This window comes from Sciurus carolinensis, chromosome 14, assembly GCF_902686445.1.
Source record: "Sciurus carolinensis chromosome 14, mSciCar1.2, whole genome shotgun sequence".
NCBI classification, from domain to species: Eukaryota; Metazoa; Chordata; class Mammalia; order Rodentia; family Sciuridae; genus Sciurus; species Sciurus carolinensis.
The window spans coordinates 4,176,939-4,193,223 of record NC_062226.1 but is presented as its reverse complement, the minus strand read 5'-3'; the positions used below and the strand labels follow the sequence as shown (position 1 = coordinate 4,193,223).

Genomic DNA, 16,285 nt, shown 5'->3' with positions numbered 1-16,285 from the left:
AAAACAGGCTGATATTTTTTTCTAATAGCAGAAAAGTTTTACATTTGAAATATTTAACAGTCCCCCTTATGTGTGACTCCCAGTGGATACCTGAAAGAGCATATATCAAACCCCAAATAAAAATCCAGAACTTCTATCTTTTTACTTTAAGGAATCAATTTATGGTTTCTCTTTGGCATATCCAAATTACCAGCATCACTTTTCTTATACTTTGGTAAAGGTTATTTGAACACAAGCTCTGTGATGCTGTAAGTCAATCTGATAAGCAAGGTGGCTACTAAGTAACTAGCAGACAGCATACAGATCATGATATGTTGGACAAAAGGATGGTTCACATTTGGAGCTAGACTTTATCATGCTACAGGGGTGGGCAGAATTATTTCTGGGATTTTCCATGTAGTATTTTTGGACCATGGTTGACCACAGGTAGCTGACACCAAGAATGAGGATGACTAGAAAGTACAGACCCAGCCTATTTCTTCTCAATGGCGTGAGCCAGCTTTCTCGGCACTGCCTGCATACCCTTCCCCACTGACCTGTGGTGGCCTATTCATCTTATCCTAGGTGGTCATCGATGTGAGGGCTTCATGCTCAGGAGCCATGGTTCTCAACTGCTTCACTGCGCTAGTCACCTCTTCCTGTGCCACTCTTACATGCCTATTACTATTGCTCTCAACTATCTTAATATTAGATGAGGCAAGTTCATCCATTACACTGCTCTTTTCTTTTTGCTTTCCCATCTGACTTTATTTCACTTCCTTCCCCCCCATAAAACACCTCCACACTTTCAAGAAGAAAAAGTTTAAAATCCAGGACAGAAACAATCCTGTAACACATTACAAACACAATTCTCCTTAATCCTTTTTGCCAGGAGTTGGTCCTGGGCCGATGAAGCATCCAGCTCCTAGAAAGATGTAACTGTGGTAAAAACCCTTACTGTAAGAAAGGTATCCAACACTTCTCACTTTCTGCTTTCTGGCATTGGTTTTGTTTAGGAGAAAGTGGAACATGGAATTGCACTGGAGCAAGTGGCTTAACATGAGACACGTGGTAATCACAAAATGAAGTGACTATATTAGATTTCACTCTTACTTAAAAAAATTAATTTAGAAAATTTAAAGTAAGTTTATCGTCTCAAAACATTTTTGCATGAATTTAACTTGAACTAATTTCTTGGTTTTAACTTGGAATTTTTCTTTTCTAATACCAGGGATTGAACGCAGGGGTGCTTAACCACTGAGCCACATTCCCAGCCCTTTCTCTGCATTTTATTTTGAGGGGGGGGAAATCTCACTAAGTTGCTTAGGGGCTTGCCAAGTTGCTAAAGCTGGCTTTGAACTTGTAAGTCTCCTGACTGAGCCTCCTGAGCCACTGGGATTACAGGCATGAGCTACTGTGCCTAGTTTTTGGTTTTGAACAAAATTTTTAATTTGGTTTTGATCAGAGTCTTGATCTTGACTTGACCAAACTTTTTACAATTCAGAAAGAAGTCACATCTCTATAATGGGAAAATTTCTCATCCAAGAATATAGCATCTCTCTTCATTTTGAATAAAGGATGAACAATCTTCCATTTTGACTTTCAAAATAAAAGACTTAAAGTGTTCTTCCATAAATATCTTGTGATTTACTATTAGGATAATTCCTAACAGGTATGTAGCTATGGTTACCATATCATAATTTCTTTCATATTTTCTAAATACTTATTGGAGACATAAAGGGACAATAATCATTTTATATATGAACCTTGTACTCAAATATTGATTTTACTGGGATTTCTATGGAGACCATCTATAAATGATCAGTATTGTGCATTCCAATTATTCACTGCTCTGTTCATTCTCATCTTAGTGAACTACATTACTGAATACCTGGTGGAGCATTCTTATCATCTGCAACTGTCCTGTCTCCTGCTGCTTGTACACCTCAGACTGTATCACTACATACTTGTTTACTACTGAAGTGTGCTCTTGGGTTTCTGCTCCCTCCTTGGCATCTACTGTCTGTCCCTTGTTAAATTGCGTCCATGTTAAAATAGGTTTGACTCTAAAGCAACTCCAGCTTTCTTTAGTTCATGTTTGTCTGTTGTATCTTTTCCCATTCTTTCATCTTATCTATTTCTGGGTATTTTTATGTGTACCTATGATAAACAATACTATTATTGGAACTTGTCCCTTTAATACATTCATAAATATATACAACTATCTGTGTATACTTGACTCAGCTTCCTTGGGCATTATTATGAGTGTTCTCTATTTCTGGGAAATTTTCAATCCTAATTTCTTAATCATGCTCTCATTCAACTTCCACATCCACTTCATCAGCAAGTCATGAGAGTTTTCTCTCCGAAGTCTACCCCCAATATCTTGACTCCTCTGCCTTCCCACAGCTACTACTCAAACCACCAGCATGTACCTCCAGGTTGCTATACTTCTACATGTTTTTCTACACATTATTCTCCCCTAGCACCCAAGAATGACATGCAAAAATATGTAAACTGGTGTCTATTACTATTCCCCAGTTCCAACACTCACCAGTGAAAATATCTTCCAATACCTGTTTAATGAACTGAGAATGAAATCCCCACCTGCACCCTGTAAGGCTACATAATCTCCCTCTGCGTACGTACTCTAGACACTATCTCAAAGTGCTATTTTCTTGACAGCCTAACCCATCCCATCTCCTACCCAAACCTCTCTTCTGGTTCTCAGCCAGTTTTCAACAGCAGTCTCCCAATGTCACTCATCATGTCTGTTGCATTTTCTTCTCAAAACAAATTACAATCTGAGATTGGCTAACAAGACAGTCATCTCCCTAAGGAAGAGTGCAACCACTGAAAAGCAAAGCTGGTGCACCAGAACATTCCTTCCTGCCTGTTCCCTTTACACGACCTGTCACAACCACACTACACCCACAGAGAGGTGACAGTAAAGAACGGCAAGCAGAATCAGCAAACCTAACTTTTAACACAAAAGGGCATGTGCATAACTGGTTGCAAAAAATTAAAAATAAAAAAACAAAACTGATCCCTGCCCACATAATATATATTTATCTAATTAATACTTATGTTTTAAGTGCAAGAATTAAACAAACAAATACGTCTTCTCTCAGCCACGTCAGCATAAAAAAGATTCACATCTCTAAAAATTGAAGCTGCTCCTGCTTTTTGTGTTGAGGGACAATTCTACGTTAATGTCATTATATTCCACCTGCAATAAGGTATATTACTGAATAATCAAACACTATACTTCAGATCCTAAATAGGATACCAATGAATTTTTTATAAAACAGAGTCAGTACTTAGGCTGGGGACATAGCTTGGTGGTAGGGTACTTGCCTAGTATATTTTATTTCCTGAGTTCAATCCCTAGCACTGCAAAAATAAGTTAATTAGGTAATTAATGAAGTCTACACTCACTACAGTATTCCATTAACAAAGTGAAAGCTGTATCAAGTACATCGTAATAAGGGTAATGATCCCTGGCCCAAGACTAAGGTTGATGCCACAGACTTGGCTTATTAGAAAAACTAAAAATTAAAACTAAACAAGGTTCTCTTAACAGTATAAAAATTTTTGGTCTAATAATTTCTGGGCTGGGGAGATAGCTCAGTTGGTAGAGTGCCTGCCTCACAAGCACAAGGCCCTGGATCCAATATCCCCAGCACTGCAAAAAAAAAAAAGGTTGGGGAGATAGCTCAGTTGGTAGGGTGCTTGCCTAGCATGCACAAGGCCCTGGGTTCAATCCCCAGTATCACCAGGAGGAGGAGGAAAATAAATAAATAAATAAATAATTTCCATCTTTCCCCAAAATATCCTACACCTATTATCAGTCAGTCTCAATCCATCCACCCCACCCCATTCCCTGAAAACTATTCATCTGCTTTTTGTCTCTATGAATCTGCCTGTTCTGGGCAACACATGGACAGAATTGTACAATTCAACATTCTGTACCCGACTTCTTTCACTAGCACAATGTTTTCAAAGTTCATCAATGGACATGAATCAGAACACCATTCTTTTTTATGGCTGAATAATATTCAATTGTATGAACAAACCATATTTTGTTTATCCATTCATCAGCTGATGGGCATGTGGGTTGCTTTCATGTTTTGGCTACTATGAATCATGCCCCAATCTACTTTATAGTCTCCTGCTTAAACAAGAGTAGACCACCAGAAATCAGTCATCTGAAAGAAGGAATTAACAAAAAGAACTACAAACACTAAAATGAACAGGAAAAAACTGGGGAAACAAACTACACAAAGTGAGAAAAAAATTCTAAGTTTATTTTTAATAAACTTTAGCTAACTAAAAATACCACATACATGAAATAAGAATAGAACTATAAAAATGGCTAAATTTGGGGCATTAGTTAACTCAAGATTTGACATGAAGTTTATTTTAAAGGTGTACAGATTCAAGCTTTACAAAAGCCACTTATCTTGACACATATTAACAATGCATCTGAGTAACTCTTATAGCACCTGCCTTTGCTCAACACAGGTAGATCCTTCTCTTCCAACACATTGAGCCTCTTCTTACCAGAGTGGGCACTCCTGTCTGGAATACACTCCCACAACTGGTTCCTTCTATTCCTTTGGTCTAGGTGAACACCACCTGCTTACAGTGGCTTTCTGATCTGCCATCTAAAGCACACTGTTTCCTTTGTTCTTGGTCACACTAGAATTCTTATCCCAACATGAAAGTGTCAAGGGCAGAGACCACTTTACCTTCCAGGCCTATAAATGTGCTTGGCACATAATGGGTACCTAAATTATCTAGTTAGTGAATAAATCCATGAACATTACATTACCTCAATGTTCTGTTTCTATTTTTAAGAAACTTAATGAATACCCAGGTCTTGTTTTCTTCAAGGAAACATGAAAAATAAAAAATTTACTCCCAACTCCTTACTTGCCTTGAAGATTAAAAAAACAAAAAAACAAAAAAACAAAAAAAAAAACTCTCAAAATGTAGTTCTGAGGTTCACTTTTTTGAGACAGGATCTCATTATTTTGACCAGGTTGGCCAAGCTCCTGGGTTCCAGTGATCCTTCTGCCTCCACCTCCCAAACAGCTGGACTAGAGGTCTGTTTCACCCATACCCAGCTCTGAGGTTCTAACTGGGAAACCTGTACTTTGCACAGCAACCCTAGTCAAGGAGTAAGGAAGAAAAGATCCAGTGGGATGTTGGTGCAGAGGAGGCACGACAAAGCCTGTCATAATGAGTACGAGCTTGGGGAGATGGCTGTGTACAAAGAAATCTGTAACTCACTGTTTTCTGTTGTTCCATGGTATTTACCCACTGCCACATTTGCAAGAAAATGACAGTAACTGTCTACGTAACTTTAAAAACAAATGCAGATAGAAGACTGTCTCCTCTGAGATGGACCTCTTGCACTAGGACTTCCCCTTGTGCCCTGCACAAACTCTGCAGGGATCAGCTTTCTCCTAGGCTACTTCTACTTGCACATGAGTGCCCTGAACAGAACCCCAGCATCTAAAACTGTGGCTGGCACAAACATCTGTTCAACATGAAATCTAACAGCAACATGAAATCAAACAGGTCACTTAACTGTCCTCTAATTGTCACTCAGCAGTAAAGCAACTTGAAAAGTCTGGAGAGACAAAAGATGAAAGCATACTTACTGTTTCAAAAGTATTCAATATCATCAAAGGTAAAAACACATTAAAATACTCTCCACAATCTTGAAATGTGACAGGTACAGGTCTTGAGATGGACTGACAAAGACTTGCTGGGGGCCCACACTGATCAAAGTTCAAAAACATTTCATATTTCCATTTTAAGACCTCTTTAACAAAGGTGTCGGAGATAGACTGTGATGACAAGAGAATATTTACTGGAGAAGAAACTGAAAAAGATTTGCTTTCACCAAATGGAAGTTTGTAACCTTGCTTGCTGGAATTATTTGGAGCCTGAGAATGAAGAACATTACACAAACCCTTCCCGTCACCTGCTGGCTTCTGAGGGACCAGGGAAGCAGGCTGTGGCACTTTCAGAATAGACTGTACTCCATTTGATTTATTTTTTAGAGCTGATGGAAGTGAAGCATTTTCCAAAGACCTGGAAAGATTAGCAATGCGAGAAGTACTACTTGAACTAAAAACCTTAGTGGTGGAAGGTCTTAAAGGTTTGGCTGCAGAAAGAGGCAAGCCAGGTTTCCGGAACACATCTTCATCTGCTTTGGTTTCAGAGGGTCCTGAGCAGCATTCACCCTGGTTTTTCATGTTTTCAACACCATCTTTGAACTTACACTTTGTGACACTCAGAGATTCCAACTGAGGTCGACTCACAGAATCTTCATCTATCTGAACTGTATCTTTTCCATGAACCAACTCAATGAGCTTATCATTGCCATTCTCCATTTGTGAACATAAATCCATATCTTCAGGATCATTCTGTGTTAAAAATAAGTTATCGTCCTCTGCATCGCTGTTGGACTCAGGCTCCACCTCCTTCAGCGCTGCTGCTTCAACACGATGCACTGCAAGGTCACTTCCACCTAAAGGGTCCACTGATGTAGAAACCATTCCTTCGTTTGTTGTGAGTCTTCCGTTCAGCACTCCAGAATTGCACTGGTTCAAAACACAAGCATCATCTGTTACCTGGGAAACATACTTTGCTTTTTTGGTTTCTGGTTCTGAAGACATGCCTTTTATTAACTGTTTTTCATTGCTGCTGGCAAGTGCATCGGTTCCTTTAAAATCCAACCTCTCAGACTCTGGTGCAAGTATGTCAGAATGCTGTGCTTTACGTGTCCCTGCCCTTGGAGCATCCATACTTTCATAATCAAAAAATTCTTGTCTGTTTTGTTGTGATTTAGGTCTCACCTGCCTTGGTGACTGAGGACCCTGACTTGTCTGCAGTTTCTTATTATTTTTAACAGAAAGAGTGTGAGGAGAAATTAATTTGGTCTTTTTTTGGGTGTCAACTACTCCGACAGTTTTGCCATGATCGCGTAACTGAACTAAATACTCTAAAGATCGCTGGGACAACTCAAAGGCCTTCCGAGGAGCTTTTTTCAGACCAAGCTTCTCAACTGTTGAAGTTGGTTCAGGACACTGGCGAAATTTCTTTGGTGGAACTACAGCAGGAGTTGTCCTACAACTTAGGTAATGTGAACTTTTATTCTGCCCTTTTTTGGCATCTGAATGTGTTTTCTTTGTTTTAGAAACTGGGACTCTCCTAATGGGTTTTGAGTAAGTTCGAAGCTTTGGTGACTTTTTTAGTGAAACCGCCGTGGCCCTCTGAACACTTGAACTGGGAGTTACAGTCCTTACGTCTGTACTTTGTACATCATTTTCAGTAAGATCTCGCTCATTAAGAACATCAGACCGGTCCTCATTTCTGACAGATGACGAAGGTCTGAGAGGATCTTCCAACACAGGTTTTTCAAATCGTTTTCTCTTAGACTTTTTAACTTCGATTTCACGAAGATCCTCCATGGAAGTGCTGCTACTGTGTGGCTCTAGGTGCTCTTCGACACTCTCCACTACTCTGGGAATAGCCTCTTCAGATGCATATTCTGTACCATAACCCCAATTATTTGTGCTGTCAGCTACGTAAGTCACACAGGAACTTTTCTCAGTCTCCTGAACTGAATTATTGTCCACTTTATGATCTTGCCATACTGAAAACACTTCAGATGGACTTTCAAACTCAAAAAACTGAGAATCAGATTCCTCAAACTGCAAAAGGGAGTTTGTTTTTTCTTCCTTTATAAGCTTCTTTTCTACAGTAGTAGTAACTATTGAATCGTGCTGCCTGGTATGTTCTTTCTCAATGGATACTTTGTCCTGTTCAATGTGTTTTTCAAAACCAAGAATTCTCTCATCATCATCATCATCAGAATCTGAAATAACAATAACTTGTCCATGGCATGTATCCACAACATTATTTTGGTTAGCTGAGAAAAATCTTTTATCGTCTTTTACTCTTCTCTGCAGCTGGGATGTACTTTTTAGAGTTGAATCTGAAGGAAACTTAATAACACTGGCTTGAGCTATTAAAGATAATTTGTGGAGGTCTCTGTCCACTTGAGAATCTGTTAAAGTGTCAGACTTAGGACTGATGCCAGGGACATGTTCTCTTACCAAGTTAGATGAAATCAGATCCACACTCTTATTCACATCCTTATCTCTTGATTTAAGTATAGTCACAGGATCTTTAAAGGGAGATGTTTTCTTCACCAAAGTATTGGTCATTTCTGTAAATGAGACCAAATCTTTATCATTAGCGTAACAGTCCTGCACTTTGCAATTATTTTCATAAGAGAACATACCCAACTCTTCGCTCTTTAAGTGTTTCTTTTTCAGTAATAAACTGTTTTGGGATTTTTGTTCTCCATTTTCATCATCTGGAATACCATTAGGGTTTAAAGATAGATCATGTGTGAAGCTATCCCCTTTCTGGACTCCTGCATCTTTCCTTGAATAGAAAGTCTCCATGCTAGATGCAGTCAGATTTTCCTCTAAACTGATAGCATCACTGACCAAAGTACTTTTCCTGTGTTGCTTCTTTATGACATGTGATAACTTTGCACAGATTTCCTCTTTCTGTGCCTTAGATTTTGGTTTTGCGGTTTTACCAAGAACATCATCCTTTAAAGAGAAATCCTCATTTGATGTGGTTACCTTTGACAGACAATCAGTGCAGGAATCAGTCAGTGAACGTGTTGACTTGATGATTCCTCGGCTACAGGCCCTGTCTGGCCCATTTCTTGAAGGACAGCTCTGTGGCATATGAGAGCTCTCCTTCACAGGCTTCTGTACCCCTTTGCTCACTTTACTTTGGTTTAGAGCTCTTTCAGCAAACAGGCTTTTGCTGCACTGCTGTAAGCGTGACTCAGCTGAGAGATTGTCTTCCATATTCAAGTCCTTTATGTAATTCTGCTCATGACCCTCATCTTCTACAGTACTACTGGCTTTAATCAATATACTCTCTTGCACTTGATGTGTGTCAATTTTCATCGGCTCTTTAGAAAATGTTGGGCTGGAATTTTCCAGACAAAGCATGTCCTTCTTAGACTTCTCTATCTGTTCACTTTCTTCTTTAAAAAATGCAGGTGGGGTTTTACATGGAGTCAGATCCACAAAAGTGCTACACTGAGGTACTTTGACTTTTATGTTTCTAATAATTTGTTTTAAACATGTTTGTAACTCATGGGTTTCCTGACTAGTCAACTGCCAACCTAGAGACAAATTTCCTCGAAGGAATAAGTTCAGCTTATCCAGGAACCTTTTACAAAGAGTCTGCTGCCCAAGTTGGTACCCTTCTTTCAGAAGACTCCTTATCAGTAGCACACAAGCAAGCTGTACAGAGTTAGATGGCACTGAATGCAATGACAGGGACGATATCATTGCTGTTCCTTTGGAGCAATTTCCAGATGATTTCTCTGTACTCCGTGCAAATGCAGTGGTAGGGAGCTTGGCACATTTTACAACAGCTTCCACCCACTGCTGGGAGCTAACCCACAGCAAATGCAAACACTTTTTATTTCTATGCAGTTCAATTACTGACACCAAAATTAGAAGAAAAAATTCAGTGACTTTGTCACACACTGCATCTGTTTGGTTGAGGACATCTTTGACTTCAGAGTACAGATGATGAATAACCTCTACTATGTAAGCCACACCCAAGTCCTTAAGATCCATGAGGGACTGAACAAAAGGTATGAACCACAGAAATGTGCTGTTGTGGACACGCATGTCTTGACCAATGTCTGACTGCAGTACATTGGCTAATGTTTCCATTTCTTCATACATGTTAGGACAATAATCTGGACAAATGGCTGATCTCCACCCTGAATCCTAAAACAAGAAAAACACTTACATTCAGATAAATAAGTACCATAATAGGTTTAACTCCAACTTGTAAAAACATATAAATATATATCCCTCACTTTCCTATTTTCATTTACAATACGTTAACATACACAAGACCACAAAAACTGAAAGCATTAAGTTGAATACTGACATTAAAGTTTCATTAATATAAGTCTATACCACCTCTTCCATACTCTGCCCTTTTCATTAGTTGGCTCTGATTATCAGTCACGACCCTTTCCCCCAGCCCAAAAACCTCTGTCTTTTCTAAATGAACTTAAATATTCCAAAGTATGCAAACTAAAGGTAACAAGTTCATCTTCCACAGGCACAGTATACCTGCTCCATTACCAGGCCTCTGGTAGCAGCTAATGAAGAACAACTATGTATCTAAAATAATCATGCAACTAATTATGTAAATCACTATATGACAGCATCTGAATTTTCAAAGTGTTTTATACCTTTTTGGCCTTTTCAGGATTATAATTGTATACAATCTGGCTGCAAGTCACCATATCATCCAAATATGAGTCTGGTTCTAACTTGGTCCTTAAATATGAAGAACAAATAGAAAATTACTGAAATGAAGCAGGGGTTAAAAAAACAAAAAACAAAATAAAACCTTGCTAAGTCAATTGCAAAAGACTTCCTGACATTAACTAACCTTATAGAGCTGTTCCGTATATTTTTTATCTCCCTATTGTAGCTCCCGTTGTTGATAATGGTTTGAAATGCCTCAATGGGATCAATTAGTTGACCCCATACCTTAGATCCAAGGCGATCCAGGATCACCATGAAACAGTGTAAGGCTGGCCAGAAAGGATCCACACTATCATCTGAAATATAATGTAGCAATTGCAAAATTACAACACAATTAGAAAAATATAGTAAAATGTATTGAGAATTAACGATTCTTTACCAGGCTAGTAATAAAACTAAAAGATAAGTAGTAAGTAATAAAGTAATGCCAACTCTTAAGAGATATAGATTTTTACAAAGTTGGCAAATTTTCAAAATTTTATCAAATACTGTGAACTCTGTTAAAAAAATTAAATGGGGAACAAATTGCTTAATAGGCAATAAAAACAATCTAGGTAACACAACCTTTTAACTTTCTTTGTCATGCCTGAAACAATACTTCCTAATCAACTTCTCACCCCACTCCTGAAACTTTATACTCCCACTCTCTACTAAATAACAGAAAAGTAAGAGGGGGGAAAAGGGAGAAGAGAAACTTGTTATTCACAGGTCTAAATGAGGCTATGATACAAGAAATTCTGCTTTAGCACAGTTCTGTATTTTATATGGCACAGCTGGCAGGAAGGACTGAATCCTCTCACTATGAGATAGCAAAGACACACACCCTCTGCTCACCCTATTTCAACATGGCCCTACTGTCAACTACTTTCCATTCATTTTGTAGAAATCCCTGTTGCTCCTCAGTGCTTAACGCCAGCTCTTTCCCTCCTTTATTTGATGTGCAGTGGCAACACACAATGGCTCCTAGGTCTTCAAAGAAAATTTCAAATTCTAGGTCAAGAACTTGCAAGATATTGCTCTACTATTTCTTTCTGGTTTTACTTTTCATATTCTCACAATCTCACACTATCTATAGCAAAAACAAATCACTAGCTTTTTCCCAAATAAGCACCATCTATAAAATTCTATCCATCCTTTAAAGTCCAGCTTAAATGCCAACTTCTGCCTTAAACATTGCCCAGCCATTTCATCTCCTACAGAGATGAGTCAAGTGTTGTAGCTCACCCTGTTACTGATAATGTTTAGTCACCCTTGAACCTGTAGCTTTATTTCCCTTCAACCTCCTAAAACTCTGCTTTTTTTGCTTGACATGGTGGTGAACACTTGTAATCCCAGGTACTTGGGAGGCTGAGGCAGGAAGACTGCAAGTTAGAGGCCAGCCTAGGGAGCTCAGCAAGACATTGTCTCAAAATATAAAAAGGGTCAGGATGTAGCTCAGTGGCAGAACACTTGCCTGGCATTCACAACTCCCTGGCTTTAATTCCTGTCTGTCTCTCATTCACTCACTCACACATATATCCTCTGTTTTTTTCTCAGTCTTTTGTGTAGACCTTTTCAGGTATTTTGTATCTCTCATAATAACTGATGCTTCTTCAGGTTTAGTAAGCTCTCATATAAGAAAGAAAGAAGTTAGGTAAAGACAATTATAAATGATTTCTAAAAGAGGTGACTTACATTTTGAAGAAGGTAGGTGAGCTGGATTAACAGGATAGAAATAAATGTGCAGATATGCACAGGTTAACTGAACAATTTATGAAGCAAATGCTGGCAAATGAATTAGTAATAGCCTTAATCAGGAATAATCTATCAAGAAAAGGACAGGCTATCAAAAAATTTTTTTCTTTTAGAATCTCCCAAAATTGAGTTCATTCTAGTCAAGCTGCAGAAAAGTAAGGTGGGGGGGAGGGAAATACATTCATTATGTTTTCAGAGAATGTGGCAAGCTTTGTTGATTCATTCCTTCATAAAGATTAGAAACACTCCATCATTAGTCTGATTCAAGCAACAGCAAAAGAGTGTGGTTTAATAAAAACCATGACAAGTTTTAAGCCCCCTTTTTAAAACCATCTAAGAACAGCACCTGTTTAAAAGTATCTTTAGATGATGGAAATGCTTTATATCTGCACTAACACTGCATCTCCAAGCATGGGTGACGACTGAGTCTTAGCATATGGCTAGTGATACAAAAATGTTGAATTTTTAATTTTAATTAATTTAAACTTCAATAAGCACACGTGATTGGTAAAAAGAAATAGCAGGTGAAGACTAGTGGACCAGGGAAGGCTCTGCCCAGTGTAAGTTACCATGCCTGTGCAAGTCCAAGGGATTCTGGGTCTCATTCTATCACTAACTATTTCAATGTGGAAATTAAACCACTCTGGGTTTCAGTCACTTCCTCTGTAATAAAAAGAAGGTACTTAGTATTACTCTAACAGTTCTTTCCACTTCAAAAGTCTAATTCTGTGACATAAAACACAAATGAGTTAATTTCTTTTCTCCCTACTATATCAAACCCCACTCCTTCCAGCAACACTAGCACTTTGGAAGTGCATCATCACTAGACTCAAAGGCATTTAGCAAGGGAAACATGTTACCATCTGATTGCCTCTCCATGGTGTGAAGGATTGATTGCATAAAGTCGTTTTGCTTGTCTGAGCCCAATAACAGCGAGTCCATGGCTTGCTCTTCAAGAATGGTCAGCAACATGCAAATGCCTGTAAGGATCATTCACAGTGTTCTTGAAGTGATGAAATGACACTATTCTCATGCCTTCTCTAGTTTAGCCGGCAAAAGGGGAAAGATGAAGCAAAACAGAATCCAGTTCCCCCAAACATTTAAGTCTGAGATATTTGAGTGCAGCAGCTCCCAAAAAACAGAACCTAAACTGTTTCAAGTATAAAAGGCCAGAATGGGACAAGCTTGGTTAGAGAACAGGCTGGAAGACTACCACAGAACTTGTATTTCATCAATATAAGATGTCTTCGATTTTTAAATCTACCAACTTCATGAACCAGTTAGGAAGAAAAATTAATGCCACTTATGATACATGACCTTAAGACCTGGAATTGATGAAATGGGACAGAACTACTTTGAGTCAGGACCAAAACTTGTAAACATGCTAATGACTCGTTAGACCAGCAAATATTTTACACATTGCAAAAGAGGTATTAATGATCAAACCCTATTTAAAGTCAACTACTGCTGGGCACAGTGGTGCATGCCTGTAATCCCAGTGGCTTAGGAGTCTGAGGCAGGAGGATCTCAAGATCAAAAAGTCAGCCTCAGCAAAAGGTGCTAAGCAACTCAGTGAGACCCTGTCTCTAAAATAAAATACAAAACAGAGCTGGGGATGTGGCTCAGTGGTTGAATGCCCCCAAGTTCAATCCCCAGTTACCGTCCCCCTGCCCAAAAAAAAGTTTACCATACTGATATTTGCTACTCTAATACTGCTTTAAACAAGAGATTAATTTGTCAGGGCTTAAAAATGTACCTCTTCCATAGGTTTGTAGGATAAATAATGTTTAATGATAATATACATAATGGTTAAGTCAATTAAATGACAGAACAAGAATTGGGAACAATGAAATCCTGAATTTTGAAATTTGGAACAGATAACCAAGAGATTACTTCCATTTCAGGACACCCAGGAAAACTAATTATTGGTATAGGAATAATACTCACCTAACCAGTAGTTTTTATAGTTGGTAGTATCATACATGTGTGAAGGCAGAAGAATCAGTTTACCCTTTTCAAGAACAGAAGAAGTATAGATGTCTGGACTTTCTAAAAGCCCCAACTCTATGACTTTGAAGAGGCAAGTTAAAACCTCCTGTAAGTCATAATAATCATCTCTGTCCACTTTTCCCAAGTTTCTTGCAGTCAAGATAGCCCAACGCCGAACCTAAATGCAAAACAAGAGTATGTTCATTACTTTATTCAATAAAGATCTATACGACAATGGCATAGATAAGAAAATAAGATTTTCTATATACTTTAAAAGACACTTATGAAATACTAATTAATATAAGGTATAGAACTTGTCTGATCCTTATTTGAACGAACTAAATAGGCCATTTATGAGATAATCATTTCCAACCATTTAAACACTGACAGGAAATACGGTTTAAGAAAATAATACGTGTGAAAATGGTATTTTTTTTAAATGGTTCACTGTGCCATTCCCTCTACTTTTTTAAGTTTGTAATTCTCCATAAGAGAATGTTTTAAAAAGCAAATAGGAATCTCCAAGGAAATTACATTATCTACATAAAATACATCTTATATTCTACCATTATAACTCAAGAGATCTTTGGGTGTAATTGCTTGTTACTTCCACTCTCCCTCACAGTGGTTTTCTGGGTTTGTTGTTGTAACTCTGGCAGCTTCGTCTGGGATATAGCTGTAAGAACCTGACATGGGCTCAAGTTCAGGTGTGTCCCTTTGGAGAAGATCTGCAATCGTTTCTGGGAAACAGCATCAAGCAAGCAGGGCAAATAGGAACTTCTGCCTCTGAAGGAGGCTTGGGGTCATGAATTTTTAGGGAAGTCTTTTATCTCACCAAGAATTCAGAGTAGGAGTTCAGAAAGAGACAATATGCTGGTGAATTATTTTTTACTCTTTCACTGAAGGTGTAACCCTTCAAAAGTCTGTTTTATGAAAGGGTCCCTACTTGGCCCCTCCAGGCAAATATGTTTGTGGATCCCAGGTTTTAGCTACTCTGCATAACTCTCAGGACAGCTGTGGCTTCCTTGTCCTCTTCCTCCTCCAGTTTCCAACACACAACATGATTTGGATTCATTACACTCTTGCCTTCTTGGATAAGCATGTAAGCTTTATCTGGTTTTTCTAGGTGTTTTACAGCAGGAACATTTTTCAGTTTATGTGACTACTAGAGTGTCAGAAACTGAAGTCTTTCTCTGGCTTTTTGCAGGTTAGTGGGAAGTAGAAAGTTCTTAGACTAATTGTAACCCTTCACTCAAAGTTGCCCAATCTTAATTATTAATTTGTATTAACAATGAAACAAGCACCCTTAAACTCTCCTTTGTCATAATACATATCTAACTTAATGGTCCCCCACTTTCTCTCATCTTCCTGTCACTTCCAACCTGAGGATAGCCATCATCTTGAATCCCACGTTCTTTGTTCTCTTGTTTTATTTATCTAGGTATTAATATCTACATGTTTTCCTAGAAAGTACTCACTTTGTTAACCCGGTAAAAAGGATTTTCTCCTATATGTAATCTTCAGGTACTTTATTTCATTTATTATATTACTAAGATTCACCCACAGTTTCAAATTGGCAAGTCTGTCTTAACTGCTACATAATGTTCCAATGTATGAGGCAAACCAATTTATTCATCAACCCTCCCACTGACTGCATTTGTGCTATTTCCAAGTTTTTGTTCACTCTGGGTAGCATGCTATGGAATTTCTTATATATTCCTCCTGTTACAAAAATTCTAGTCTCTTTTACATACTAAGCCAGGAATTAAAATGCTGATCATGAGACATGTCAACATTCACAAACTATTCTCTGAAGTAGCTGTACCATTTACTTACACAATTTATACTTTACCAGCAGTAACAAGAGACCTACTCTCAAATTCACAGAAGTGCAAAATAATATGTTGCTGTGCTCTTATTTTCCTGATCTTTAAATTAAAACATTCCTTTGATAAGCCAATCCCAAAAAACCAAAGGACGAATGATTTTGCTGATAAGCGGATGGGGGTGGCAGGGAGGCAAGAATGGAGGGGGGGGGACTTTATAGAGGGAAAAGAGGAGTGGGGGGAAATAACAATGAATCAAACATCATTACCCTATGTAAATGTATGATTAAACAAATGGTACACCTCTACTTCATGTACAACCAGAGAAACAAGTTGTACCCCATTTGTTTA

The 16,285-nt window shown here is 38.3% G+C and overlaps 1 protein-coding gene and 1 non-coding gene across 7 annotated transcripts in view; one reads left to right on the top strand and one right to left on the bottom strand.

Moving 5' to 3' along the window:
- Setx (senataxin) overlaps window positions 1-16,285 on the bottom strand; it is a 77,455-nt gene that overhangs the window by 42,292 nt on the left and 18,878 nt on the right. For all 6 annotated transcript variants that reach the window (XM_047523975.1, XM_047523974.1, XM_047523976.1 and 3 more), the window contains 5 exons: window positions 14,067-14,286; window positions 12,980-13,099; window positions 10,510-10,681; window positions 10,307-10,394; window positions 5,649-9,830 (listed from right to left, as the gene is read on the bottom strand). In XM_047523975.1, coding sequence (XP_047379931.1) covers window positions 5,649-9,830; window positions 10,307-10,394; window positions 10,510-10,681; window positions 12,980-13,099; window positions 14,067-14,286 — 4,782 coding nt within the window. The remainder of the gene's footprint in view (window positions 1-5,648; window positions 9,831-10,306; window positions 10,395-10,509; window positions 10,682-12,979; window positions 13,100-14,066; window positions 14,287-16,285) is intronic.
- On the top strand, window positions 3,688-3,757 carry Trnaa-agc (transfer RNA alanine (anticodon AGC)). Its single transcript has one exon. It is a non-coding gene; the product is annotated as a tRNA-Ala (tRNA).